This window comes from Caloenas nicobarica, chromosome 1, assembly GCF_036013445.1.
Source record: "Caloenas nicobarica isolate bCalNic1 chromosome 1, bCalNic1.hap1, whole genome shotgun sequence".
Classification (NCBI taxonomy): domain Eukaryota; kingdom Metazoa; phylum Chordata; class Aves; order Columbiformes; family Columbidae; genus Caloenas; species Caloenas nicobarica.
Genome location: NC_088245.1, coordinates 41570610 through 41596872, shown reverse-complemented (window position 1 = coordinate 41596872; position 26263 = coordinate 41570610). Strand labels below are relative to the sequence as shown.

Sequence of the window (26263 nt, the reverse complement as noted above, 5' to 3'; positions counted from 1 at the left end):
CAACACCCGTGTTTTACAGGGCAAAGTTTGGCTTTTGTTTATATTTTTACATTGGAGACGGTGCTTATGAAACAGGGAAAACCTGGCAGGTAATAGAGCAATATCTGTCAGGTGTACGAAGGCCCTAGCACACACCGCTGGGGATCAGGGGGTTATCAGCAGAGCGTGAGACTGGAAATCACTTCCCACAGCCTGTGACATTACTGGTGGAGGCTGAGAAATTGCCAGTCAGACTCAGGTCTGGTGGTGTCTCTTCCCACATTTCAATTCCGTTTCCTCAGAGTAATATCGAAGTGCCTGCAAGTTTCACCACAACACATAGCTGTGTAGAGGAGAAACTTCTTTACTTCGAAGGTGCCAGAGCACTGGAACAGGCTGCCCAGAGAGGTTGTGCAGTCTCCTTCCCTGGCGACATTCAAAACCCACCTGGACACATTCCTGTGTGATCTGCTCTAGGTGAACCTGCTTTAGCAGGTGGATTGGACTGGATGGTCTCCAGAGGTCCCTTCCAACCCCAACCATGCTGTGATTCTATAATCCTGACACCCTCACCGAGGAACTGCCTGCAGCGTTCAGCCCTTGCTGGCGATCACAGACCTGATACAGGAGGGAGAGATTCTGCACACCCCCACCCTAGAAGATCTTGTTTAGCGCTTGCATTTTACGAGACACCGGAGGGTCAACCGTAAGACACCAGCCAGTATGAAACCAGGCTCATCGCTGGTTTTTGGGGATCAGGCTGAAGGGAGATGCATCAGCTTCGTATTGGGTACCCAACAGCCCCCGAAGGGACATGGCTATTTGAAACATGAAAAGTATTAGCTCAAAGGTGGGCTAGAAATAGAAGTGTGATAGGTCTCTGTCCAAATCTACTTCTTCTCCCCATCTCCCCTGTTCTCCTAGGTATTCAGCCTGCTGTTCCCCTGAGCCCTACCCTTATTTAATCCTACAATTCTCATATACAAAAGCAGCCAGCGTGATCACTTTGCCAGTACCAACAGTACCTAACTTCTACCTCCTTGTGTGATACCAAGGCTCTTTGTTCACCTGCCATCAGAAGAGGGACAGGAACAATTAACTCGTCTGAAAAAGTAGCTAGAGACACTCGCAAAATCTGCGCTCCAGCTAAAGGTCAAACCTTGTGCCGCCAGACCTGTGTGAGGCCAGGACAGAACAGCGAGGGATGCGGCACGTGTGCCAGCAGAGCTGTGCCGCGCTGAGATTAGCGCAGCCGCCACTGCTGCGCAGGAGCAAGGAGCCTTTGTGAGGCTCCCCGAAGTAGGACAAGAAGAGCAAGAAGCGCTGAGGATCAGGGTTGAGGTGTTCTGATAGAGTGCTCCTCGCTGAGACAGCAGGTGATGCTCCAAAAAAAAATGCTGCTCTTCTCAGGTGACAGGGGAAAAATTGTTCCTGAGCCCGCCAGTTAATACAAACATGCCAAACATGTGCAGACCAGCCATGTTAATTTAAACAAACAGACAGACAAAAAAACAACAAGCAAAAAAACCCAACAAACACACAACCCAACGAATGCTGATGAAACAGGAGTAACTGCAACGAGATCAGAAACCCCTCGCCCAAGACAGGTATCTTGTTAATGAAGCCTAGCCACAGTGTTTTCAGTCCCATTTTCCTCTTCCTTCTCCAAGACAGCTCAACATTTAATGATTTCTTATCTAAAACACTCATTACTGTCCCGCCGGGGGGTGCGGGGGATGACATATTTAGCCTTTGCATCAAAGCCATTACGCTGACAGTGCAGTTCTGACTGTCAGCCAGAGATGTTTGGTTTTCCTGGCGAATCTTTTTTTAAGCACACTTTAAACAACCTTCTTTCATTTTTCCCCACTAAATTTTCAGACACGGGCATGGCGCCTTGTTTCCCACCATCCAGCGAGATCTGGACAGGCTGGAGAGTTGGGCAGGGAAAAATTTAATGAAATATAACAAGAGAAAGTGTAGAGTCTTACATCTGGGCAGGAACAACCCCAGGTTCCAGTATAGGTTGGGGAATGACCTATTAGAGAGCAGTGTAGGGGAAAGGGACCTGGAGGTCCTGGTGGACAGCAGGATGACCATGGGCCAGCACTGTGCCCTTGTGGCCAAGAAGGCCAATGGCATCCTGCGGTGTATTAGAAGGGGGGTGGTGAGTAGGTCGAGAGAGGTTCTCCTTCCCCTCTACTCTGCCCTGGTGAGACCGCATCTGGAATATTGTGTCCAGCTCTGGGCCCCTCAGTTCAAGAAGGACAGGGAACTGCTGGAGAGAGTCCAGCGCAGGGCCACAAAGATGATTAAGGGAGTGGAGCATCTCCCTTACGAGGAAAGGCTGAGGGAGCTGGGGCTCTTTAGCTTGGAGGAGAGGAGACTGAGGGGTGACCTCAGTAACGTTTATAAACATGTAAAGGGTGAGTGTCATGAGGATGGAGCCAGGCTCTTCTCGGTGACAACCAACAGTAAGACAAGGGGCAATGGGTGCAAACTGGAACACAGGCGGTTCCATTTACATTTGAGAAGAAACTTCTTCTCAGTGAGGGTGACGGAGCCTGGAATGGGCTGCCCAGGGAGGTTGTGGAGTCTCCTTCTCTGCAGACATTCAAAACCCACCTGGACGCCTTCCTGTGTAACCTCATCTGGGTGTTCCTGCTCCGGCGGGGGGATTGGACTAGATGATCTTTTGAGGTCCTTCCCAATCCCTGACATTCTGTGATTCTGTGATTTCTGTGATCCTTTGTGCTGCCTTCCTTTGCTGCAGGACACACTGGGGCCTGTAAAATCATACCACAGGGATATTTGTTTGTTTGTTTGTTTTTGTAATTAACACTTAGAATAAATTATTCCAGCTCTGTGTGATGCCAATTTGTATTTGATAATAACCTCAACCTCAGTATTGGGGAGGTGCCACTGTGAAAATATCTTCTAGGCACAAGGCGGTAAAAACCCGAGTTTTGCTGTAGGAGCGGGCAAACAGCTGAAGTATTGGCTCTTAGAGAAGCGTGAACTTTGGTCTCTGCTGCCCTGTCGGGTTTGAAGCTTATGAAAACGTTAAATCGCAGAATCACAGAATGTCAGGAATTGGAAGGGACCTCAAAGGATCATCCAGTCCAACCCCCCCGCCGGAGCAGGAACACCCAGATGAGGTTACACAGGAAGGCGTCCAGGCGGGTTTGAATCTCTGCAGAGAAGGAGACTCCACAACCTCCCTGGGCAGCCTGTTCCAGTGAGATTATATGATTAAATGAGATTATAGTAACTGCAATTGCGGATTGTTTTGGGTGGAAGAACAGATGTGACACGTGGAGACGCCTGGGGGGGGGTGGGGGGCGCAGGTACAGAACTCCAGGGGCCTGAGGGCCTTTCCACGTGTACACTGACCCAAAGCACCTCCCCGCGGGGGCCCCCAGACCCCCCGCAGCCCCACAGGTAGCGGAGCGCGCTCCGCCCCGAGCGGTGACAAAATGGCGCCTCGCCCCGCCCCCGCGCCCCGTGAGCGCTCCGTCCCCCCGTCAATCAAGGCGCCGGCCCCACCCGCCGAGGACGATTGGCTGAGGCGCCGGAAGTGCCGGGAGGTAGGAGAGCGTGTGTGGGCCCCGTGTGCGGCAGGTGGGTGAGGAGCGGCTGTGGCTGCGCCGCTCCGGGCGGGCTCCCCCCGCTCCGGGCTTGCCCGCCGCGCTCCGCCCGGCTGCCGAGCGGCGTGGCTGGCGGTGCCCTGCCCCTCCGCTTACGACGGCGGCGGCTGCCTGGCCGCCCACCCCCGATAGCGGCTGCGTGGCCGCCGTGAACCCACCCCACCCCCCCCGCAACGGCCGTTGCGCGGGCGCCTTCAAACCCGCCCCCCCCTCACAATTTTGGCACAACCGGGGTGCTGCCCCCCCGAGCTCCGTGCGAGCCGTCGGGGTGTTGTCCCAGGCCGGCCCCCCGTCGGTCGTTGGGGGTCAGGGTTGTGCTCTGGGTCTCCTCAGCGCTGCTCCGCGCCGCCATGTTTGTCCTGGTCGAGATGACCGACACGGTCAGAATCCCTCCCTGGCAGTTTGAAAGGAAACTGAACGAATCCATTGCTGAAGAGCTAAACAAGAAATTGGCCAATAAGGTAAAGTGTGGGTCACGTATAGGTGGATGCAGGTGGCATCGCGTCCCTGAGCATTTCTTCCTTTTATCTGTTCCCGATGAGATGTGTGGGTGAGGTGTCAGAAGAGTTTGGCTGTGAAGGCCATCCCCAGCGACTGAAATATCAGAGACTGTAAACAAAGACCCAGCCATATACCATCTCAAAGGGGATTTTTTTTCCTAATGGCTACTGCTGTAATGGGAAGGTACTGAGATGCCAGATGGGATGGAGAAGTATGGAAGAGAAGTGAGAGTAACTGCTGGTCTGTGCGTAGAGTAGCAATCCAAAATGTGGTCTGAAAAACTAATGCAAACCGTATACAGCCACCTGAAAGGAGGTTGTAGCATGGAGGGTGTTGGTCTCTTCTCCCATGTAGCAAGTGATAGGACAAGAGGAAATGGCCTCAAGTTGTGCCAGGAGAGGTTTAGATTGGATATTTGGAAAAAATTCTTCACGGAAAGGGTTGTCAGGCGTTTGAACAGGCTGCCCAGGGAAGTGGTGGAGTCACCATCCCTGGAGGTGTTTAAAAGGTGTTTAGACAAGGTTCTTAGGGACATGGTTTAATGCTAGAGTTAGGTTATGGTTGGACTTCATGATCTTGAGGGTCTCTTCCAACTGAGATGATTCTGTGAGTGGGAGAATTTTTAAAAAGACGATGTAAATAAATGTAGAATAATAATAATGGAAGAGACATTAAAATGTTAATAGTTGTTTTGGTCTGTGCTTAGTACATGAAATACACTGTGGCAGCAAGAAATTGGTGCAGGATATAAACAAGTGTTATGTCACAGACCAGGAGGTCACAGTTTCCCTGTGCAGCCCCGGGACTGTGATTACCACACAGCTTTCACTGTGAGGCAGGAGCAAAACTCAAAGTGCAGCTTGGGAACAGAGCTCAAAAGAACAACCTGAAGCGATCGAGGGTTGTGAACAGCAGATTATACAGACAAGTTATTTTGTAGGCTGTGAAGCTGGCTCAGAAGTGGCAGAGAAGCCAAGAGTTCTTGTCTCTGCCCAGGGCTAATATGATTTAAGACAAAGGCAAGCCCAGAGGCTTCTGAGAGTATAACTGCAGCGAATAGTGTGTTTAGCCTTTGGACAAGCGGTGGGGCTGGTGAATGATGTCTGTGGGAAACTGTTCACTGTTTTGGAGACTCAACTTCTCTCACCACTGACAGTTACCCCAAGGGTTTCTGTTTGTAGCAATGCCCTTTCCAGTGCCAATGACATCACCTTTCCCATAACACTTGAGTGCGTCAGGGGTTCTCCTACAATGCGGTGTGGTTGAGGCCAGGGCTGTTGAAGGGAGTGCACCAAAACAGCCTCCCTCCCATCTTGCCACCCTTCTGTTGCCTTCTTTTGAAAAGGTGTGTGCAGTGTATAAATTTGATGGTTTGCTTGATTTAACCTGGTGGCTTGCTTGATTTATTGCTTTTAAATGACTTTTTTTTCTTCTTTGAGCAGGTTGTGTACAACGTCGGCCTCTGCATCTGTCTGTATGATATCACGAAGCTGGAAGATTCATACATATTTCCTGGAGATGGTGCATCACATACCAAAGGTATATTCTTGTCCTCAGTTATATGGTTTTGCGGAAGGTTAGTGATCTGGCAGTGTAAAGTGATTTCATTTGTTAGGGAAAGTAAATTAAAAGGACCATACTGAAATTCATAGCCTTAACTCTGTTCCTGTTAGGAGGGCAAGAGGAACATGGCAAAAGTCTCTTTCCTTTGCACTTTTTTGCGTACAAATACAGCTTTAAAATAGCCAGTCCTGTTTGCATTTCCAGCCATAAGTGTGGGATAAGGAAGAGGTTCATTCAATTTAAAATTACTGGAACTGTGCACATAGAAAATAAGTTGTATTAATTGTTCCGTGCTTGTCTAGTATTTTCTTCTTTTTGAAGCTTATTTCCCCTAGCTAGAATGTTGAAATATGTTGCTAAATATAACATTCGTAGAGCATTTGATGCTGTTTTCCTAGTTGGAAGTTTTGCTACGTTTTTGTTTGAGGCTTAGACAGATCTGGTTCAGCATACGTCTCTAGTGACTTTTTTAAAAATAAGAAATGACTAATTTATTTACTTTGACTTTAGGCAAATCTGAGTGAAAACTGGAAGTAAATTCATAAAAGCAAATTTAATATATTTTTAAGGCGAAATAAGTTTCTTTAAGCTGGAAAGAGGCACATTTTTCTAGCTTTAATGTTCAGTGCAGAAACATGGCATGAGCAAATGAACTGTTTCCTGTTAGAAGGGAACAGGACTGACAGTATGTGACTGCCCTTTGTCTAAATTTTATCTCAATAGAAATTGCTCCCTGCAAATAAAAGCTTCTCTAATACTGAAGGACGATGGCAGGCTTTCCTGCTTGCTTTAATCTCCATTCAGCTGCTTAACTTTGAATTACCCCTTGAACTGAAACAAGAGAATATATTCTCTCTGAGCTTGGGGAAAAAAAGTCTCCTGCTTTCAGAATCTGGGGTAGCACTTTAATAAATCCTGCTATATCTGGTAATAACTCTTTCTCTAATGTGCTGCATGATTTTATGTAAAAGAGGAGCGCAGAGTATGGACAGCTAAAATGATGTTAAATTGCTCATAAGCGCTGTTCGGCTAAGATGGGCTTAGTGTAGCTTTCTTATAAATTATAAATTATGTTAGAAACATAATTTTATTTTACTTGGATAAAAAATGCAGTCGTGTTAGAGAATCTTATTTACTCTTATAATGCTTGATATCAAATATTTAATTTAAAGAAAACACAGCATTGCTGACAAAAATAGAAGGAGCAGAAGTATTACAAGAAAGTATAATTTCAACTGGTATTCTTGGCCTTGAAACATTGTGCGGGAATGCTCACACCATAACTAAAGCAGAGGCTCTGCTCCGTGTCCTTCATTTATGGTTTTATTCTGTGAACTTAAACTCTTGCAAGCTTGATGAGCAGAGAACAGGAGGCAGCTGATCAGCCACTGTCGTAATTCATACAAAGCAGTTAGGAATCTGGACTTTTATTCCTGTTTTTCTGTCTAATCGGTGCCCGTAAGGAAATTGTAAAAGAAGGTGGGTAAGTATTTTAGATGGCATATAGGATGTGGGATTTTGTTTTAATGGCTGCCACCCTGTGGAAGGAGTATAGTTCACTAATGTGGGCATAAACATTAATGATCTGTTTTCTTTTAAGTGCATTTCCGCTACGTGGTCTTCCACCCCTTCCTGGACGAGATTCTGATCGGGCAGATTAAAAGCTGCAGTCAGGACGGCGTTCACGGTAAACCCGGCTGTGTGAGGGACACGTGAGCTGCAGAGCTCTTGGTCTGGTCTGTTGAAGTGCTGTGATTTCAGGTGGTGCAGTGCTGTCCGTGGGCTGGCTACAGACTGTTCCTGGCCTCTGGCAGCTTCCCTGGCTCTTGTTTTCGTCTGTGCCCCCCTCTCCTTTTGTCATTCCTGTGCATGCCCAAGAAGAACAGGCATCTGCAGCATAGATGGAATTCGTTTTCCCACTTCAGTTAACAGAACTTGGTCTTCTGTTTTGTTTTTAAAGTGGTGGTATCGGCTCGTCTTGGTCTGATACATCTTCCCTGTAGTTCTGTGCAAATTCGTGATGGTTTCCTGTACCTGAAAACATGGCAGGGAAATGTCTTTGTGAGCACAAAGTGCAGTCAGATTCACAGAAAACATAACTGATGAGTTGCTTTCCTTTCTTGTAAGAGTCTTCCATGCAAGTGAGGTCCTCTGCTCAGTTGTTAAGTTAGGACAATAAGATTATCTTGGGTGCATTTTTTTGCTGAATTTGGGCATGTCCATTCTCTGATAAAATTAAACATCATGGAACCTCAAAGGGGAGGTGGGGGCTGTTCTAACCTTATACTGGTCTTTATTTAACATGTTACATCTGTGATTTCTAAGCTCTTTTCTGTCACAGACCTCTATAGGCTCTTACTCGTTTCTTGGAATGCTTTCATTTCCAATCCTGCTGCAAACAGCCTTTCCTTTCCCAGCGGGCACGAAGACTGTGCCCTCTGTTGCTGTATGTACTTTCAGCTGGGTGGTTGCTTTGATGCCAACTGAAATTGAACGTTGTGGCTCAAAGAATAATTACTGCATGATCTCAATTGTCCTTCCTGAAAGAGGAAGGAGAATGAATCTAAGAAATGCATTTTAGGAATCGCTGTGGTGCATCATTTGCAAAGAATCGTTTTCAGTCTTAATCAAATTCATTTCTCCACAGTTTCTATTGGATTCTTTGACGATATTGTCATCCCACCAGAATCCCTGCAGCAGCCAGCTAAGTTGTATCCTTTGATCACCTTGGATAACTTCACTACTTCATTTCAAAAGATTGTGCAGTGCTGGCCCAACAGGCATTCACTGCCGCAACAATGAAGGTGCTCAGTGGCAGAAGCGAAGCTGTTGTGTCGGGCCAGTCCTGCAGACTGTTATCACAGCGAGACAGGCCTCACGCTTAGGAGGTTTTGCTGGACCATTGTGCCCACTGAGAGAAATGAATGGCAGCGTTCCCCGAACAGACGCATTGTAATCCCTGCCGCTGGTCTTGGCTGCTGCTGAGGACAGAACATCGCTTGTACCACATCGTGTCATGTCTAGATCTGTGGTGTGTCTAATATACTTACTTGTGGTAGACAAAGTCATCTTGGGTTTGAGGGGTTTTGTTTGTGTGGGGGTTTTTTGTTGTTGGGTTTTTCTGTGGGAGTAACTCCAGCTCTGCCCAGCAGCGCACACCTTGAAGCAGGAAAATCAGAAACAAAGCGGGGGTCCTGGGCTGTGCAGGTGATGACCTAGGACAGGGCATTGCGGTTTGAGAAATATTTGTGAAAATGCTTTGAATTGAGTCTGTTCCTGAAACTGCCAGGACGTGATCCGTCAGGCCAAATGCTGATTGTTTCCATCCTTAACCTATGGCGTGGCCAGCGATGAAGCAGAGCAGGTGTGGGTGTGGGAATACGAGACGGAAGAAGGGGCCCATGACCTGTACATGGACATTGGGGAGGAGATCCGCTTCCGAGTTGTGGATGAAACATTTGTTGATACATCACCAACAGGTCCGAGCTCTGTAGAGGCTTCCACTTCAAGTGCCACCGAAGAAGTCCAGAAGAAAGAGGCACCCTACACTCTTGTGGTAACTGTGTGCATAATTCACAGAACCTTGCGAACGTCGTGGTTTATTCTATGTCTAAAATAGCATTCCTTTCCCAAGGAACTCATTGCTTTAAGCTGACTGTGAGGCAGAGTCACAAAATGAAAGGAGTGGAAAATGGGAGAAACAAGATTGTTCCTGTGGTCACTATGTGTTTGCATTGGAACACTTTGTGGTTGTTGTTGGAGTTCCCTTGGGAAGGCTGATTTAAAGCAGATTCTGGATGCAGGAGCTGCAGGTAGGAGTGAGCACATGAGGAGCATGGAGCTGGGAGAACCACATCAGGGTTTACACAGCAGCTAAACAGTCTCTGCTGTGCTTTGAGGTAAGACCCATGATGCATACAGGGCAAGAGACTGATCTAAACCAGGGAAAGCTGTTTTCTCCCAGCTGGAGTGTGTTGGGACAGTGGAGGTGGAATGGGTAAGTGCTTGATTTTTAATTGTTGAATGTTTAGTTTAGTGGTGACAAGGTTTAAAGGAGTCTGAGGAAGTGCTGGGCAGGCTCTGACAAGAAGAAATAGTGACTACCTCCTCCACAACTCATGGGGGAGAGATTTTATATTTTTATGCATTTACTTCTGTATTCTCTTAGCAGTTGACAGTTGCACACTCTGTTCTTCTCTCTGTGAACAGGGATCAATCAGTGAGCCGGGCCTGGGCCTCCTGTCGTGGTGGACAAACAGCTAGCTGCAGTCAGAGCCTGCTCCGCAGAAAGGCTTTCCAGTGGATGTTTGGGGGATTGTGGGATCTTGCTGGTGCTCATTGCTCCTCTGAAGCTGAATGAGAAATTAGACCTGCCAGTCTCTGTTTCCCCTTCAGCTTCCAACCTGCCAGATCGAGACAGTCTCTTTCAAGAAATGTCTTCACTGATCTGTAGAAGTCAATCTACAGGCACAAAAAGCCTCGAGCGCAGCAGCAACAAACTCAGCTGGAGCTTTGGTCTCCTGCCCTGCAGGGAAAACTGGGGAGGTCTTTCCTTGCCTGAGTTAAGAAGGGAGTTGACTTTGGTGAGTGAAAGTGGGAGAGAATGCCTGTCATGAAGTGTTGCTTCCTTGGACTGAGAGCTTGGTCTTGGAGGGGTAGAAACCTGCCCTTCTTTTGATGGGAAATAAAGAAGAAACAGCAAAAGAATAACCAGAGGTGTGGTACTCTGAAGACCTGGAAAATGCTGCTGCTGGGAGGGCAAGGGAGGTGGTGGTCACTTTCTGCTAAGAATGGGAACTGAACCCATGGGCGAAGTCAGCCAAAGAGAACTGGAATGGCAGTTAATTTACCCAAAAGTAATTTAGGCTCTATGAAGATGACCACTGTGGAAGGCTACAGGCTGCTTATTGTGCAGAATGGAAATACTTTATTGGGTGGGCTATATTTATGTAGAGTGAGCTAAACTTTGCAGCAGTTTGGCTGAAAATACATAATTATGAACTGAAAGGGACCAGGGGTGCTTTGAGCAAGTTAAATACTTGTTTGTGGGGGGTGTGTTAATACCAGAAATGGAATAAATAGTAAAAAAACCCCACCAAACCACACAGCCTGCCTTCCTGTACAATTTGAGAGAACTATTAGCTTCCTGCCTAGCAGGAAGAAAAAAGTTGCCTCCTGCGGCTTAGCTACTTGGATTTCAAGGCAGACACTGTTGAGCCCAACACTTTGCTCTAACAGCCAATAACAAACAATTGCCATCACCCTCCCTGACAGCAGTGAAAGGAAAGGGGGGAACAAAACAGTGAGTAAAATCTATGCAGGGCACATTGCCAAGAGAGTGATGTCGCACATAATTACAAAGGCAGCCACACTTGGCAGGAAGGGGCTGTAATTCCCTGGGATAGTGGGTCTGCTAAACCTCCAACTGTGGAAACAAAGCTTGAGTCACCAACGCCCTCCCTGCAGTGTTGTTAGAACCCCTTAATTCCAAACTGTTATTCCTGGTGCATTGCCCTAATTAAAAGGGAGCCTGGAATTCTTTAGGTTCACATAGTAACTGAGGTCCATCTGCTCAGACAACAAGCTGCACTGAATGCCATCTATGGAGCAGTAGTACTCAGACACCCAGTCATCTAGACATGGTGGAAAACTGTTGGAGAACATCCCCAGCTGTTTGTAGAGGTGGAAATTCAGGTGAAGCAAGCTAGAGCGTCAACACCCAGAGAGGCTTCCACAGAGACTGTTCTGGGGTAGCCTCTGTGTGGGGGTGAGAAACAGCCCAGATACTTCCAAGTAGCTGTTGTGCTCAGCTCCCATTCCAGAGCTCTCAGGAGTAGAGCAAGGTGGTAGCTGTTTTGCTTTACGTGCTGATCTAATGAGACACTCCTCAACAGCAGTCTCCTGGGGTGCAGAAGGCAAGCTGTGCTTGAGGAAACCAGTCTACTGGCACACAATGCTGCAAAAGCATATAAATCACTTGCTCCTTGCAAGTTTGTCATTGCTGCAGTAATGTCACTCTTGCCTTGGGCAGGAATGTAGTTGGGAACGTGGTGATAGTCATGAGTATAGCCTGCAGCAGTCCATGTCAAGGGAGAAACAGTGCTAGAGAGCTGTGAGGGCTCTTTTTTAACCGTGTGTTTTTGTGTACAGCAGTGATTTACAGAATAAGAACTGGGCAGGTACCAATTCTGTATCTCCAAGAAGTTCTCTCCCACCCTCCCAGCACCAGTGCCAAGAGAAGCAGGGGCTAAAGAGCAGGATTATTAATATAAAAACACAAGGCAGAAGAAATGTTCACATTCTTTATTCTCATTTTATTTCTTTAGCCATCACTAAAGTGAATGGGCAGAAAATAACCAACTGAGCAGACAAACCCACCTTAGCTGGTTATTTCTGAATATAAATAACTGTGGGATAACCGAAACTGAGCCAAAATAGAAAAAGGGAGCTGGGGAATTTAAAAGACAAAAGTAAGCCTAGCTGCACTCCCTTTTCATAGTGTCAGTGAAGAGGAAGTACCATAACAAAAAGGAAGCTATGGTTACATTTGATCAGACATTTATTCCAACAGTAGGCATGGAATTGCACTTTTCATGGAAATGCCAAAGCTGACTCGAGTCCAGTGCACTGGGGGCATTGTGCACACTTAGCTTGATTTCTGCTGCAGCTCCTTCATTCTGTTCAGGGCACTGCCAGCCTGAAACCACTCTATCTGTGACTCGTTGAAGGTGTGGTTCAGCATGATTGTTTCTTGGCTCCCGTTGGGATGCTTGATAATGCATTTCAGGGGCTAAAAGAAGAAGAGAGTTTTTATTTCCCCCTCTTCTCTTTCAAGGGAGCAAGTTAACTCAAGCTTCTCACAGGAAAATTCCTACATGTTTTTAAAGGGTTGACAATGAAAAATGAAAGTTATGGGGGGTCTTAACACAGAAGTGTAGATGCAGTTCCTTTGAGGGAACATTTAAGGCAACAAGTCCAGGAATTCAGAATATTGTACAAGGGTTTTTCATAACCATTCAGAATAATGCAATCTGACTCTGACTTGCTCTCTAGCCCCCTGGTGCCAAGTGTCTCACCTGGCTGACGGGTGGCACTGCCTGCGGGTGCCTGAGCTGCTTCAGGCCCTAAGCACACAGCACAACACCGTTCCCGGTCAGTGGCACGTCCCTGTCCCCCGAACGCAATGACAAAACACCCGGACAGTTACCTTTCCTGGTGCAAAGTCTGCTAACCCCACAATGCTTAGCTTGTCCACAGGATGGATCTTGTTGTAGTCTGCTGGATCAGCGAAAGTGAGAGGCAGCAGACCTTGCTTCTTCAGATTGGTTTCTGTGGAGAACAAACCACCAAGCACGCTTGTTAACAACCCACTGCAGGGGGTCAGGATTACCTGCTGGCTGCCCAGTGCTTCTCACAGTAGTATTCCAGCAACAATTACTATCTTTGTAGTTAGATCAGTGCATCCACTGTTTGTGGGATATCTAACAAGATATTTAACAGGGTTCCTGACAAGAGGGACCATGCAATCTGTCAGCAGATGGGTTTTGTGCCCATAGGTGTTGAACCCTGGGGCAAGGTGAACACCCCTTGCACCCAAACCAAATCCATCCTGTTTATACATACCACAGGGGAAGAGCAACTCACCATGGATCCTGGCAAAGCTCTTGGTGATGATGACCCTGCCTCCCAAGTGACGTGGCTCCAATGCTGCGTGCTCCCGGCTTGATCCCTCACCATAGTTTTCATCCCCAATAACCGCCCATTTGACACCCATTTTCTGTGACAAAAGAAATAGATTTGCATTGCTGCAGTCACTAAAGCAAGGAATTAACAATAAATACCTGCCCACACATCTCATTTCAGTGCTACACTACTGACATTGCTGTGCTACAACACCTGCTCCCAGAAGGCTCCCTTTGGTTCTGAGGAAGGGCAGAAATTAAGGAATTAAGTGCTTCACGGCAGTTAGGCACTGCTGTCCTTCGCTAACAAGGGCTGATATGGATTGCCCTTGGGACCCAGAGCAAATTCTTGCTGCCACCTTTCCTTCCACAGTGTTGTGCCAGAGCAGGGTTCACACCAGCCATGATCCCTGCTCTACTTCTGGGAGCGACACGGGAAACTTCTCTCTACTGGAAGAACCAATCTGAGACCAGTGCCAAGCTGTCCAGGGGGTGAAAGGACATTTCTTGAGGTTCTAAACCAAGTTTTAAAGAATGAAGAAGACGAGATTAAAATGTATTTAAACATTAGACTGGCTGCAAGTGAAGCACTCCAGGAGGTGATGTTTAGTTGTAGCCTGATGACACTCATGCCTTGTAAGGTGTGAAGTGCCTAAACGAGTTCTTCCCCTCTCATCTGTGATTTCTAATCCCCTCTGGGTCACAAAATCCTCCTCCCTCTTCAGGTAGGGAGAGAATCTCCTACTAGAACTGCCACCATCAGAGTAAATCCCAAGAAAAAGCCTCAATGCTGAGTGAATTCACAGCTGCTGTTACTTGAGAGCAGGAGGGTGAGATCCTCAGTCTTGGCACAGACTGCCCAAAGTGTAAGCACCCTCTTAAAATAGATGAGTCAGAGGGAAGTCTCACCTTGTAGTAACGGGCTGTGTCTGGGACTGGCCCAAACTCCTGGGTTAGTGCATTCCTCACAGAGTTGGCTTTGCCATTTTCAATGTTGATGGCGCCGATGAGCAGGTTGTTGGAGATGTTGTCCAGGTGGCCACGGAATTTCAGCCATGGTCCAGCTGCAGAAATATGGTCAGTGGTGCATTTCCCTTTTACCTAAGGAGAAGTAGAAGAAAATAATGTCTTAGGATGGATCGGTGACTTGACCCTTCCTCAACACTTTTTATTCTGAAGGACCCTCGTGTCTCTTTTTGAGGGCATGAACACAAGAGAACTGCATCTGTTACAGGATCAAGACACTCTAAAGCAGAACATAATGGTTGTTCTGCATGCGCTGGGTAGGAAGAATGCCCCTGTTCCAAAGAGCAACTTACAAAACTGAGCTTAGCCATGACACCTCCTGCCATGTCCTCCATTTCCCTCATCAGCAGGCTCTTCAAGTGCAAAAAGCGATTAAGCCCTTCTTGCTACAGCTCAACCTCCCTGCTGGGGGAGTTCAGCAAGATGCCAAGTGTTTAAGTTTCCAATCTGCACATAAGCCTTCTCAGCTTGTAAGAACAGAATTCCCAACCAGAGATAATGGCCTCCCAGCTGGTAAGTCCCAAAGTGCTTGCAAAGGAATTGCCCGTGTCAAAACCTCAAGTATGGCTCAGTATGGCCCTTGGGAGTACCTGCAACTTTCTGCTGCTGAGAATCAGCAGCGTTCATGAAGGTCAGTTCCTAAGGGACTGCATTTCCAAACCCACCACTCAATTAACCAAGGTTTCCATCCTGTTAACTCACTACAGGCAGTGAGGGGAAACCCATGTCTTCATTAAGAGACTGAAACGTAATGTTTAACTATCGTGAAGTAATTTCTCTTTCTATAAAACAGGAAGAGAACACACACTGATGGATGAGAAGTCCCTAATGACCTCATTTCAGCCAAAATGCATCTTAGAACAGTCAGGTGTTAGAGACGCTAATTAAAGAACCCATTCACCTTTCTGCTGCAGGTTATAACAAATTCTGCAGACTCCATGGTATGGGTAGGATTGTATTATATGGTATAACAAGCTTCATTTTTCATGGTATTAGCTAACCACTAGCCCAAAGGAGAAACATCTCTTAGTTATAATAGAAAGAAGTATCAGAAGGAAACGACTGGAGAAAAGGAGGATTCTTGCTTCACTTTCCATAACAAAGTGGTTGTAGGGAAGGGAATCACAGATAGCTCATCCAAAGCTTCTAGCAGTTCATGTGCAAACCCATTTGAGCAGTCCTGCCATAGCCGATGTTCCCCCACTTCGCTCCTGACCTTGATGAGGATCAGCATGTCTTCTAGATCCTTGCCATCCCACTTATCGAAGGGCTCAAGAAGCTGAAGGCGCTGGCTGGTGGGGCTCACATCCACGTGCTGTCCACTGCCATCCTTGGGAGGGTACTGATAAGTGTCCTGGCCTGGGTCAAACTCCTTCCAAAGAAGAAAAGAAAATCATCAGCCTCAGCCGTCCTCAACAGCACAAGAAGCAAACAAGCCAGTGCAGGCAACTGCACCCATTTTAGCTTCAACACTAAGGAAGAGGTCAGTGCATTAAAGTTCCCTTCCTACATGTGAAACACCACTAGTGACAGCCCTGTCCCCGTCCGCCTCCAGACCAGGCAGTTACCAGTTTGGGCAGCTCATCTGCATCAGGTGCTTCTAGTTTAAACTTCTTCCCATCTGCTCCTGTCAGGTAATCTGTCTCAGGGTTAAATTTTAGGGTGCCAGCAATGGACAGGGCTGTGACAATCTGAAAGAGAAAAAAAAAAAAGACCAATTTCAAGGCATATTCTACCACCTCCCATCTCTTCATTTGAAAGTCCTACACCTAACAGTCTCAAAGCCAGCAGCCAAGCTACAAAGCAAGCTACACTGGGTCTCTTCTGCACACAGAAGAATTAGGTCCCAAGACAGCCTGAATTATTCTACAGCCCCTTCTGGCTGTTTCTTACCTCCGGAGAGGTCACAAATGCATGCGTCTCCGGATTGGCATCATTGCGACCTGTGAAATTCCGGTTGTAGGATGTAACTATTGTGTTTTTCTCTCCTTTCTTGATATCCTTCCTGTGAAAGAAACAAGCATGCTCAGCAAATGCAAAGGGAATAATTGCTTCTAGATGTCTCACTGCTAAAATCCCCCAGCATGGTTTTGGTAGCAATCGCTATCTTTTGGAAACATGTGCCTGGACACGTTTTTCACCTTTAAGGACAGAACCAAACCCAAGGACAGTGCAAAACCAAGTCAGACACTGATTCCTGGAGTAGTTTTCATTGCCCAAGTTGTGCACTGTTGAACTGTCTGAACAATAATCAACTCAGCACATTATATTTACAATCAAATTTGGCTTTACAGAGCACTTTAGGAGCTAAAAGATGCAAAGCTAGAGTGAGGTCCATCTTTCACGTTACCTGTCCCACTGGCCAATGCACGGCCCACAAGCATTGGCAAGAACCAGCCCTCCAACATCTCGCAGAATTTGCGCCTAAGGGTAGAGAACAACTTTATTTCAGACGTTCTACTGGTAACAATTTCTGGGCTTGCTCTTTCAGGGGAAGGGGACACCTGCCTTTAACAGAAAGCACCAAACCCAAGAAAATTCCCCTCCTTGTTTCACTCACAAGTTTTGAGCCACTTTTACAAATACATGGGGTTTGATCCCAATAAAGCTGGAAGTTAATGCTGGGGAAGAGCACAGGGTGACTTGCCGTGATGTTCCCATTCTCTACCTATGTCAAATTCAGCAATCCAGTGACTCACAGATACTTGACTGAAGGGCAGTGTCTGGTCTGATTACTATCCTACGTGCTTCCCATCCATGTAAGGAGAGAACTGGTGACAATGCAGGCAAGTGTGGGTGCCTGCTCAGTCCCTTCAGCAAATAATTTAATTAAGAGGGCAGCTGATAAGGAAAGGTTGACTGTGGACTGTATTGTCTGGACATATCCACATGTAAAGACTTGGTCTCCAAGCTGTGACAGCATCTAACATTCACTAAATATTACAACTAATTAAAATATAATTTTCTGCACAGAAAAGGGGAGAAAATAGGTGATGGTTCCTCTACAGAAAGTATCCTTTTAAATAAAGTATGCGTTTTGCCAAAAGTTTAGCCTAAAATGGGAACCACCTTCTGACAAAAGGCTTGCTCACATCCTAAACTGTTCTTAAAGGAGAAAACTGGATTGCAGGTGGGTGCTGGCCCTTCGTCAGCCATGGCCATCCACAGAATCCCAGGAGCACGAGTCATCCCTTCCTATGCATTCTGTTATCTCCTCAGGGCCCCAGTTCCTGATAACTGTCTCAGCTCTATCCAGTGCCATTCCTGCCTTTATATGCCCAAGGTAGCAAAGATACCAGATCAGAACACTGTCAAGGGGATGGCAGGACCCTCAGCCATCATAAGACAAGGCTAGTTACTACAACAGTGATTGCGCCTCTAGTGATAAGTGAAGACAAAGTTTAAGAAGTTTCTGTCAGTTACCTCTGGACTCCTGAGTACTGTCTGGAAGAGAGTTTAACACTTCACTGTCTGGAAGTGTAAAGAGCCGCCATACTCACATAACCATCTCTTTCAATGGTGGCACGGATCTGCTCTGAGCCTGGTGTGATTGTGAACTTAGATTTGCACTTCAATCCATGCGCTAGTGCCTGTTTTGCCACTGCTGCAGAGCGTCCCATGTCCTCATAGCTGGAGTTGGTGCAGCTGCCAATCAAGCCTGTGGTGATTGACAGAAACAGGGAGGTGGTTACTGCAGCCTCAGTTCTAGGAAGCTTCTCCCTGACCCATTTCTCAGCAGAAAAAAAAAAAAGGGACGACCACCTTTTCTGCTGACAAGGAATTGAAATGTTTTCAGGTACTAACACTGCCAAACCTCCCAGCAACATACAAGAAATCCCTTGTCCAGCTTTGGAGGTTGCACAGCAAGAACACACTACCTGGTCGCTAGTCTGGTTATTGTTTTACAAGATCCAAGTGTCACTTACTTGCACTTTGGTTAAGCCACTTACTACAGAGAGCTATTGTTCCACAAAGACAGAAAAGGCTTCACATAAATATGGCAAGAAATAGAGGAAATGATGAAAAGAAAGGATCCTTTGTCACAGTATGAAGACCACATGAGGACATACTGTAGTGTCCCGACAGCATTCTGGTGCTAACCAGCAAAACATAAATTCTCTTTCAGGTACAGCTGCTCTGTCCTATTTGTAACGCTATTGAATAATACATTTCACACCTGGGATGTGGCCTTTACAATGTATTTGCATTCTTTTCATTCCCTCAGCGAGCAACATTTGAGAAGCCAGCTCACAGGTTGTCATCCCACAAGTGAGTATATAAATATCCAAGCCTGCTCTTTAGGACAGCAAGTACTAACTTTAGTCTGTCCTGAGAGCTCAACAGCCAACTGCTGGGAGGACTGACAATCAACCCCCTGACAGATCTTTTCAACAGACAAATCCCTGCAACAGACTTTTAACAAAGGTGCTCTTCAACAGGTAACATTTCCTGTTGACCCAACAATTCAAAAGTTCCCAAGAAAGGAAAAAAAACTTGTCTGCCTCTTGAGATTAAAATCCCTCCAACTGTCCCAGATCTCATCCCACACACCTGACCCAGGTGGTCACTAACCTTCCCAGCAAATTCACATGGCCGAAGAGATGACACTGCGGCAAAGTCAAAGAACAAACAGCAGTAATTAAAGGATCTGATCCCAAGCTATGTGACCAACCGCTTATCCCAAGACAGCAACATTTACGCCACAAGGATGAAGGCAGAGGAAAGAGCAAATGCTACCCACCAACTCTGATATCAACAGGCCAGCCCTCCTTTTCTGCCACAGCACCAATATCTGACACAGGGTGCGCCAGGTCTGGTGTGAAAGGTCCATTGATATGCGGTTTCAGCTTTAAGAAACAGTGACAAAGTCAGAAATTACAGCAGCCAAGAAAATCCCCAAAACACAGCAGCAAGTCAATTCGTTTCATAGCTCTATCTGGAAGCTGTTTAAATAGGATTCTCCTACATGAACACCAGAGCAAGAGCTGTCAGTGAAGCAGAGCCGAGTGGTTTTTGTATGTTCTAGCACAGCGCAAGGGGTGTCACATCTAACTCCCAGCTTGGTCCACGTTCACACAAAGCAGAATCACATCACAACATCCAAGATGACAAGCATTAAGGAAGCCTTACCTCACTGAGGTTGATTTCTATCACCTGGTCGTATTGACAACCAGCATCCGGTACCAAGTGATGCTTGAATTCATCTGCCAGTGCAGCTATGTCTGGAATAAGAAAAAAGGGAGATCTGCAAAGTGCGGCAAATATGAAGGGGAAAAAAAAAGCTTGGAATAGGTAAACACAGGGTGTCCACCATATACTTCCCCAGCCACTTCGTCTACAGACTTCCTGCTTGTACCAGATGACCTACAGGACCATGCAAGGTCAGAAATCACATCATACACTGTTGTAGGAGGATGCTGCCCCCAGAATACACCTTCACTTGAACCCACACATCTACCCAGTTGAATCCCCAAACCCTCTTACCAGCTCGCCCAGTCTTGCCCAAGTATTTCTTCATCCTTGCATTGTAAGGGAAGATCGATGTGGTAGCTCCAATTTCAGCCCCCATGTTACAGATTGTTGCCATTCCTAGAGGAGTGAGAGAAGAGACCACAGGGTCAATGAGAAGTCCAAGACCATCCAATTCTCCAAAAGTCAGTCCCTGAAAAAACCAGCAAAGCCAAAAGAGATCAGGGCATTAGCCACAGAAACTTAATTCCACAGCAGAAAGGACACAGTGTCTACGTAATGGCTGGCTCAGCCCCAAACATTTCTGATTGATACAGTGCCTGTGACAAGATTTTTCTGCAAGGAAGGAGCTGAAAGCTACACTGATTCCTGCACATACTGGAAGGGATGACAGGGAACCCCCTGTCTGCAATGAGCACCAAATATCTTCACAGCAGTGAGCAGTGCCTCTGCTACCTGCAATGAGTGTCGCAGCCCTACCTACCATCTAATTTATCTTTACTGGAAGAGCCAGAAATCTGTGAGAAATTTAATGTGTTGAATAAAAAACTTTCAGTGACAGAACACAATAAAAACAAACAACAACAACATTTGTTCATGGCAGTGGGATCACCCATGCCTTTCAAGGACACAGCGATGAAGCTGTAGAAGCTGCTGTTTGACATTTAACAAGCCAGAAGCAGATATCAGAGGTCAAGTTCTTCTAATTTCACAGAAGAAAAATCCCAATTTGCTCTCAGTTTGTAAAACCAAATATTACAAGTTGTAGCCAAGCCATGCAAATGGAGAGAAGCTCAGCTTGAAGGCTACGCTTCAAGCCAAAGACAGGGACACTTCTTGTAATTTGGTCCTAACTAGCATCCTTACAGACAACCGCAATTTTTGCTGGTTCAAATTCAGCACCCAAGACCCACAACTAGCTAGTGTACAGCTGCATGTTACAAACTTCTTGCCCGATTCCCTTCCCAGCCTCCACAGACAACTCAACACCAGCTCCAACAACAATCCACTGAGATAAGAGATTTGTGTTGTCTTACCAGTGCAGGAGATTGAATCCACACCAGGCCCATGGTATTCGATGATGGCGCCTGTCCCACCCTTGACGGTGAGTATTCCAGCCACCTTCAGGATCACATCTTTAGGAGAACTCCAGCCTGAAAGCTTGCCAGTCAGTTTTACACCAATAACCTGAGCAATGTTAATGGGGAAAAAAAAAAAAAAATACTGACATCACTTCTTTTCAGCAGCCAAAGCAATTCCTCAGAATTTTTCCTAAGAAATCTGTGGGGTCACGATACCAAAAAGGAGAAAATCCTGAAGTATCAGAACATGTGCACAAGGGCTGAAACCACTGGCAGGGCCAACTGAAGGGAGAACAATACTCACCTATTGCTCTCAGTTCCTGAGTAAAAACACTGGAAATGGAAACTCAAAGCCACCAATGAATCATAGACCAGCTGTTTAAGCCAGTGTGTGCTTACAAACAAGACTGTAATGGTACATAGTGCCTTACATACATAGACCCTGAAAAAACAAGATTTCTTACATATCTTAAATCTCATCCATCCCAAAGTTTAGTATTCCTTGTGCTCCTACCTTTGGGCACTTGAGCTCCCAAGGGATTCCTGCCATGACATCTACAGCATCAGCTCCACCCACACCAATGCAGATTCCTCCCAAGCCACCTCCGTTGGGGGTGTGTGAATCTGTGCCGATCAGCATAACCCCAGGGTAGGAGTAGTTCTCCAGAATGATCTGAAAATAAAAAATGGATTGTTTGCTTCCTTGTTGTTGGGAAAGAAGGGGGAAGATAGCAAGAAAGAAGGCAAGAACAAGAATTTACATCGGTTTGTATTTGCAGATTTCAGTAGCAGGAAAGTAATTTAATTTTTTCTGGATTGTAAATTTGCTTGTGTTTCAAACTCCTTCTGGAGGATATAATGACAGAACTAGGTACCAAATCTCAGCCCAAGGATCCTTGCTCATCCCAGGATAGTAAGAAAACTTCAATTTTTACTGCCTGCAGCTCAGAGGAACAATGAAAAATGTCTACTGGATCCCCCAAGCAAATCTACCAAAAGCAAGTTAGGGAAATCCTGCCAGAGGTGCTGGTCTTAAAAATAAAAAAAAGCCTCATTAAGTGGTAAGTTATCTTGGGACAGTCATATTCTTTTGAGGTCAAAGTGCTCTAACAAGAGAATCTCAGATTTGGAAACTGTTGGAAACTGTTTTGCATTTTATTCAGTTCACACAGCAACTCGTTATGTGTTGCCATTCTTGAGTACTTAAAGTAAGCTGCTTTGTTTGGTGTCCTCATATACTCTCCCGGTTTTTATGGAACCAAACACATACAAAATAACCCTAAAAAAGTATGATCCCAAAGCTGCTTTCCTTACCACCAAAAGCAATTCACATTAGTCCTACGTAGCCAGCTCCATGGCATCACCTTACTGTCCCAACCGTACCTAGAGGAGCCAGGCCACAAGCAGTTAAGGTATTTCAAGCTTCTGTGATTCACATGGCATGCTGCTGGCACTGCCTAATCACGCATCAGGTTACAGTTTGACCAAAATAACCTTTAAGAAAAACCACTGTTGTCAAGATAACCGAGAGAGAGCAAGCAAGAAACCTCACCCGCCTCAAGGAAAGCAAGTTGGTTCCCTAAGCTGGTTAAGTTCTCTAAGGGTTTGCACTTGAGCTTCACCATATGGTAAAAGAGCCACTGCATGTTCAAAGATTGCAAACATACCCACACACTTTACCTGGTGAATGATTCCTGACCCTGGTTTCCAGAATCCCACTCCATACTTGGCACCGGCTGTTGCTAGAAAGTTGTACACCTCCTGGTTTATGTCCTGTTCACACAGGGAAATGCACAGTATTAGTAACACATTTTGTTCTTCCACACATCAAGAGCTCATTCAAACACATTTCCTTCCCTCCCATGCCTGTCTGTAGTTTGCTTCACAGCTTTGCAGCAGCTAGAGGGAGATGCACATCACTAAAACCAAAAGGGATCAAGACCGTTTGCCAGTCACTTCTAACAAGCCATTTAATTTCATCCAACTTGCAGCTCTACTAAAGCATCTTTTTTAGTTTCCAATTCCAACTAGCACAAGAGAAATAGCACAATTAAAGGAAAACCTTGACAATAAGACATTTAAAAATGCTCTGCTCATTTCTTGTATTCTCAGGGTTTTTTTCCAATCAGTTTCCATCTCTTTTTCTAACCCCTCCTTCCTTGTCTACCAGCTGTTCCTTTTGCTTTGCAGACATTTCAAGCTCCTTAGATAAGCATTTTGGCTTTATTTTTACAGATTAAGAAATGGAACTCAAAGTTGCTCACTGCTAGGGGATTTGGTGGGTGTCATTCCTCATTCTACCAAGCCCTCTGTTCAAGACTCAGACAATGCTGCCTTTCTTGCTGCACTATCACCATTATTGGTGGCGGTCACACCATGAAAATTGCTTGTGAGAATAACCACGGTTGCCAAGGAAGTATGACACTATTATGTCCTGATAGTTCTTGGCAGAGGAGTGGCAGAGTAGATAAGATAAGCGCTAGGAGGAGAGAGTTTCTTAAAGAATGTTCTCATGCAGCTACACTTCAGAATAAAGAGAAAGGGGAAACTGGAGATAATGGAAGAATTGTCTCAGCACACATTTGCTGAAGTTTCCCATGAGGCAGCAGTAGGTCTTTAAGCCTCTTTTTCCACTGGGTGTCGGGTCACTTCACTCTGTGCATCCCTCCCCCAGTAAAGCACACTGATGTGCCAGGAGCAGATCCAAACCACTCTCCAGCCTGCCAGCATTCATTGGGTGCCAACTGGCAGCAGCAGAAGGTGGCAGGACCTTCACTTGCTCTGCTCAGAGCGGATGGCAAAGGAGAGACTCGGCTCAGCTTGGGGCTGCAGCAAATATAATTGCACCACAGAGAACAAATGCAGGACTAGGGGGAAGGGGAAGACAGGAGGTGAAGGGAAGAAAATAAACTGTCTTATTTAGTAAGTCTCAAATTCTTAATTGCACAACTTAAGACTGAGACAAGCAAAGAACTCTGCCAATTCACTCCTGAGTGGTACAACTTGCTTTGCTGTGGCCTGAAGGAAGAAGCCAGAAGCAGATAGTTCAACATCAGGAGTTTCTGAGAATTGATGTGGACTAAAATCTTAAAATGCAGCCAGGCCCCTGCAAACTGTTTACTGTTTGTAAATTTTGGTGTCAACGTCCAAGGCACAACCCCTCCTGATGCCAACAATGGACTCAGGCCAAGCCCACTTGGAGTAACAAGATTTCCCCCACCTCCCTGCTATGCTAAGAGCATGTTGTTCCTTGGCAGATGCACTGTGGTATGCAGGACAGAAGTGAATATGTCTATATTTAACAGAAGGCCCTACGGAGTAATAAACAGTAAAACAGTGAGCAGGACACTTTAAAAAGGCAGTGAATCAGCAGTTGGACAAACAGCACATTGAAATTCCCAAATAAAAACCAACATCCTCCATGCTTTTATACACATTGATACCTACCCTCACTAGCCCTGAAAGCTGCAAGTTTCAGTTAGTGTTCTTCAGCTAATCACTAGCAAATGGTTTGGGAAATGAGCGTAGTTATTTGCTCCTCCCTTACAGGATACACCAGTGCAAAGCAGACACACGTTCAGGAAGCTTTTCGCACTGCCATACTGCAGTGTAAAGAGCATAACCCTCCAGATTAATGTGTCTTCCTTTTCTTCCCCCTTTGAAATAGATTTTTACTCTTCCCTTAGCTGAAATACCTTCTCTCTCTCCAGAACACACATATCACCTGGACTTCCATCATTAACAGAAAAAGACTAGCTTTTCCTACGTTCATGGTCCTTTAAACCACGTAATGGATACATCTCAGCTGAAAAACTCAAGATCTGTCTATGCTGTTTCTTTGCTGCATCTGACCTATCTACAGAGCTCACTACCATAGCCAATCTGTTACCATATCTGATTCATGGCTGTCCTGGTGGGAAAAAAAAAAATAATTTAAAAAATCTTCCTTCAACTGGAAAGAGGCTTTCAAACAGACAGAATGTAAGTCTCTGCAATAGTGACCTTGGCTCTTCGAAGATCCTTTTCACCACCTAACTGGGCTTCGATGAGGTGATCACAGTGGATGGTGGAAGGCACAGCCACCTTTGGCAGCCCGCTGCTGATGAACTGCAGCATCGCCATCTGAGCAGTGGCATCCTGCATGGCCACGCGGTCCGGCCGTAAGCGCAGATAGGTCTTGCCTCGCTCGATCTCCTGTTTTGCAGGGTCATCCAAGTGTCCATATACAATCTTCTCAGACAAGGTCAGGGGACGGTCAAGCCTAGGGAGAAGAATTTTAGTATCTGCATCTTGTGCACTTCAACATTTGCCCTTTTAAGCATGTAACAAAATGCATTCCTGTTTTGCTGAGACTGTTAAGATGTATTAACACACAGAAACCTGCATGCTCTTCTTACCGCACTAAAATATCAACTGGCAGCCAGCTAAAACAAGGGCTCAGTCCAGAAAGTTCAAGAGCATATGGACTGATGTCACTTTGTGCTTTCTTTTATAATCTTCCTATACAGTAAAAGAAACATTGATTCTGCTCATTTCTTGAGTCAGACCTCAGGACAGCAAATGTGGAGGTGAGATAGAGGTCAGACTCAATTCACAAATACAGGATATACCACAGCAAACAAGTACAACTAAGTGGAGTTTCATGACCTCAGACCTTTCCTCGTGTAGCTGTATCAGTTGAGGAATCTATTTATGTCAGTGGTGAGATCTTCTGGGAAGTAACTAAGTAGATACAATGACTTGAAATGAGAGCTAGCGCATTTAACAAAGGATGCAAAGTCTGAAGGACATGTCACACAAACGACTGTCAAGGTAAGTGGAGCAGGAATGACAACTTAACAGGCACACAAGCCTCTATCAGCAGATTAAGGTCACTGTGTTTACATATGCTAGGGATTCCTAGCCCTCCTTTCCATGCTTAACGCCTACAGTGGAGCCCGGGGGAACATTCACTGACAAAACACAGTGCAAAGGAACATTAGCCTGTAATGACCACTGCCCACGTGCTGCTTCCCCAGGAAGGAGCAAGGGTCAATATGAAGGCTTCTCAAGGAGAGCATTAAACAAAGAGGACAGAGCCCTTTCTAGCACCTCCTCTGCACTGGCCTGGTTCTCCGGATGTCGCAGTGCTTCATCATAACTTTCAACCTTTCCCACAGTGTCTCACCACTACCTGGGGACACTACAACTCATGTTACACATTTGCGACTGCCACTGCTCAAAGCTGCTCTCCCCAGTAAATATTCCCTATGCCACGGCTCCACAACATTTTCTTCCTCCTCTCCCATCACTGCAGAGCTAAATTCTGCACGTT

At 46.0% G+C, this 26263-nt stretch overlaps 2 protein-coding genes across 2 annotated transcripts in view; one reads left to right on the top strand and one right to left on the bottom strand.

Annotated features, from left to right (window-relative positions):
• Window positions 1-3566: 3566 nt before the first annotated feature.
• POLR3H (RNA polymerase III subunit H) lies at window positions 3567-10735 on the top strand. Its single transcript, XM_065642687.1, has 7 exons — window positions 3567-3600; window positions 3960-4087; window positions 5570-5666; window positions 7291-7377; window positions 8338-8401; window positions 9039-9246; window positions 9900-10735. The coding sequence occupies exons 2-7, from the start codon at window positions 3977-3979 to the stop codon at window positions 9951-9953; spliced, it is 621 nt and encodes a 206-aa protein (XP_065498759.1). The 5' UTR covers window positions 3567-3600; window positions 3960-3976; the 3' UTR covers window positions 9954-10735.
• Window positions 10736-11978: 1243 nt separating this feature from the next.
• The window catches only part of ACO2 (aconitase 2), a 20483-nt gene continuing 6198 nt past the window's right edge, over window positions 11979-26263 (bottom strand). Inside the window, exons 3-18 of the mRNA XM_065627008.1 lie at window positions 24952-25210; window positions 22630-22722; window positions 21464-21622; window positions 20905-21055; window positions 19883-19987; window positions 19529-19620; window positions 19140-19245; window positions 17899-18056; window positions 16749-16822; window positions 16292-16403; window positions 15967-16089; window positions 15615-15770; window positions 14282-14473; window positions 13335-13467; window positions 12898-13019; window positions 11979-12480 (exon numbers count right to left, since the gene is read on the bottom strand). Coding sequence (XP_065483080.1) covers window positions 12337-12480; window positions 12898-13019; window positions 13335-13467; window positions 14282-14473; window positions 15615-15770; window positions 15967-16089; window positions 16292-16403; window positions 16749-16822; window positions 17899-18056; window positions 19140-19245; window positions 19529-19620; window positions 19883-19987; window positions 20905-21055; window positions 21464-21622; window positions 22630-22722; window positions 24952-25210 — 2179 coding nt within the window. The 3' untranslated portion in view covers window positions 11979-12336. The remainder of the gene's footprint in view (window positions 12481-12897; window positions 13020-13334; window positions 13468-14281; window positions 14474-15614; window positions 15771-15966; window positions 16090-16291; window positions 16404-16748; window positions 16823-17898; window positions 18057-19139; window positions 19246-19528; window positions 19621-19882; window positions 19988-20904; window positions 21056-21463; window positions 21623-22629; window positions 22723-24951; window positions 25211-26263) is intronic.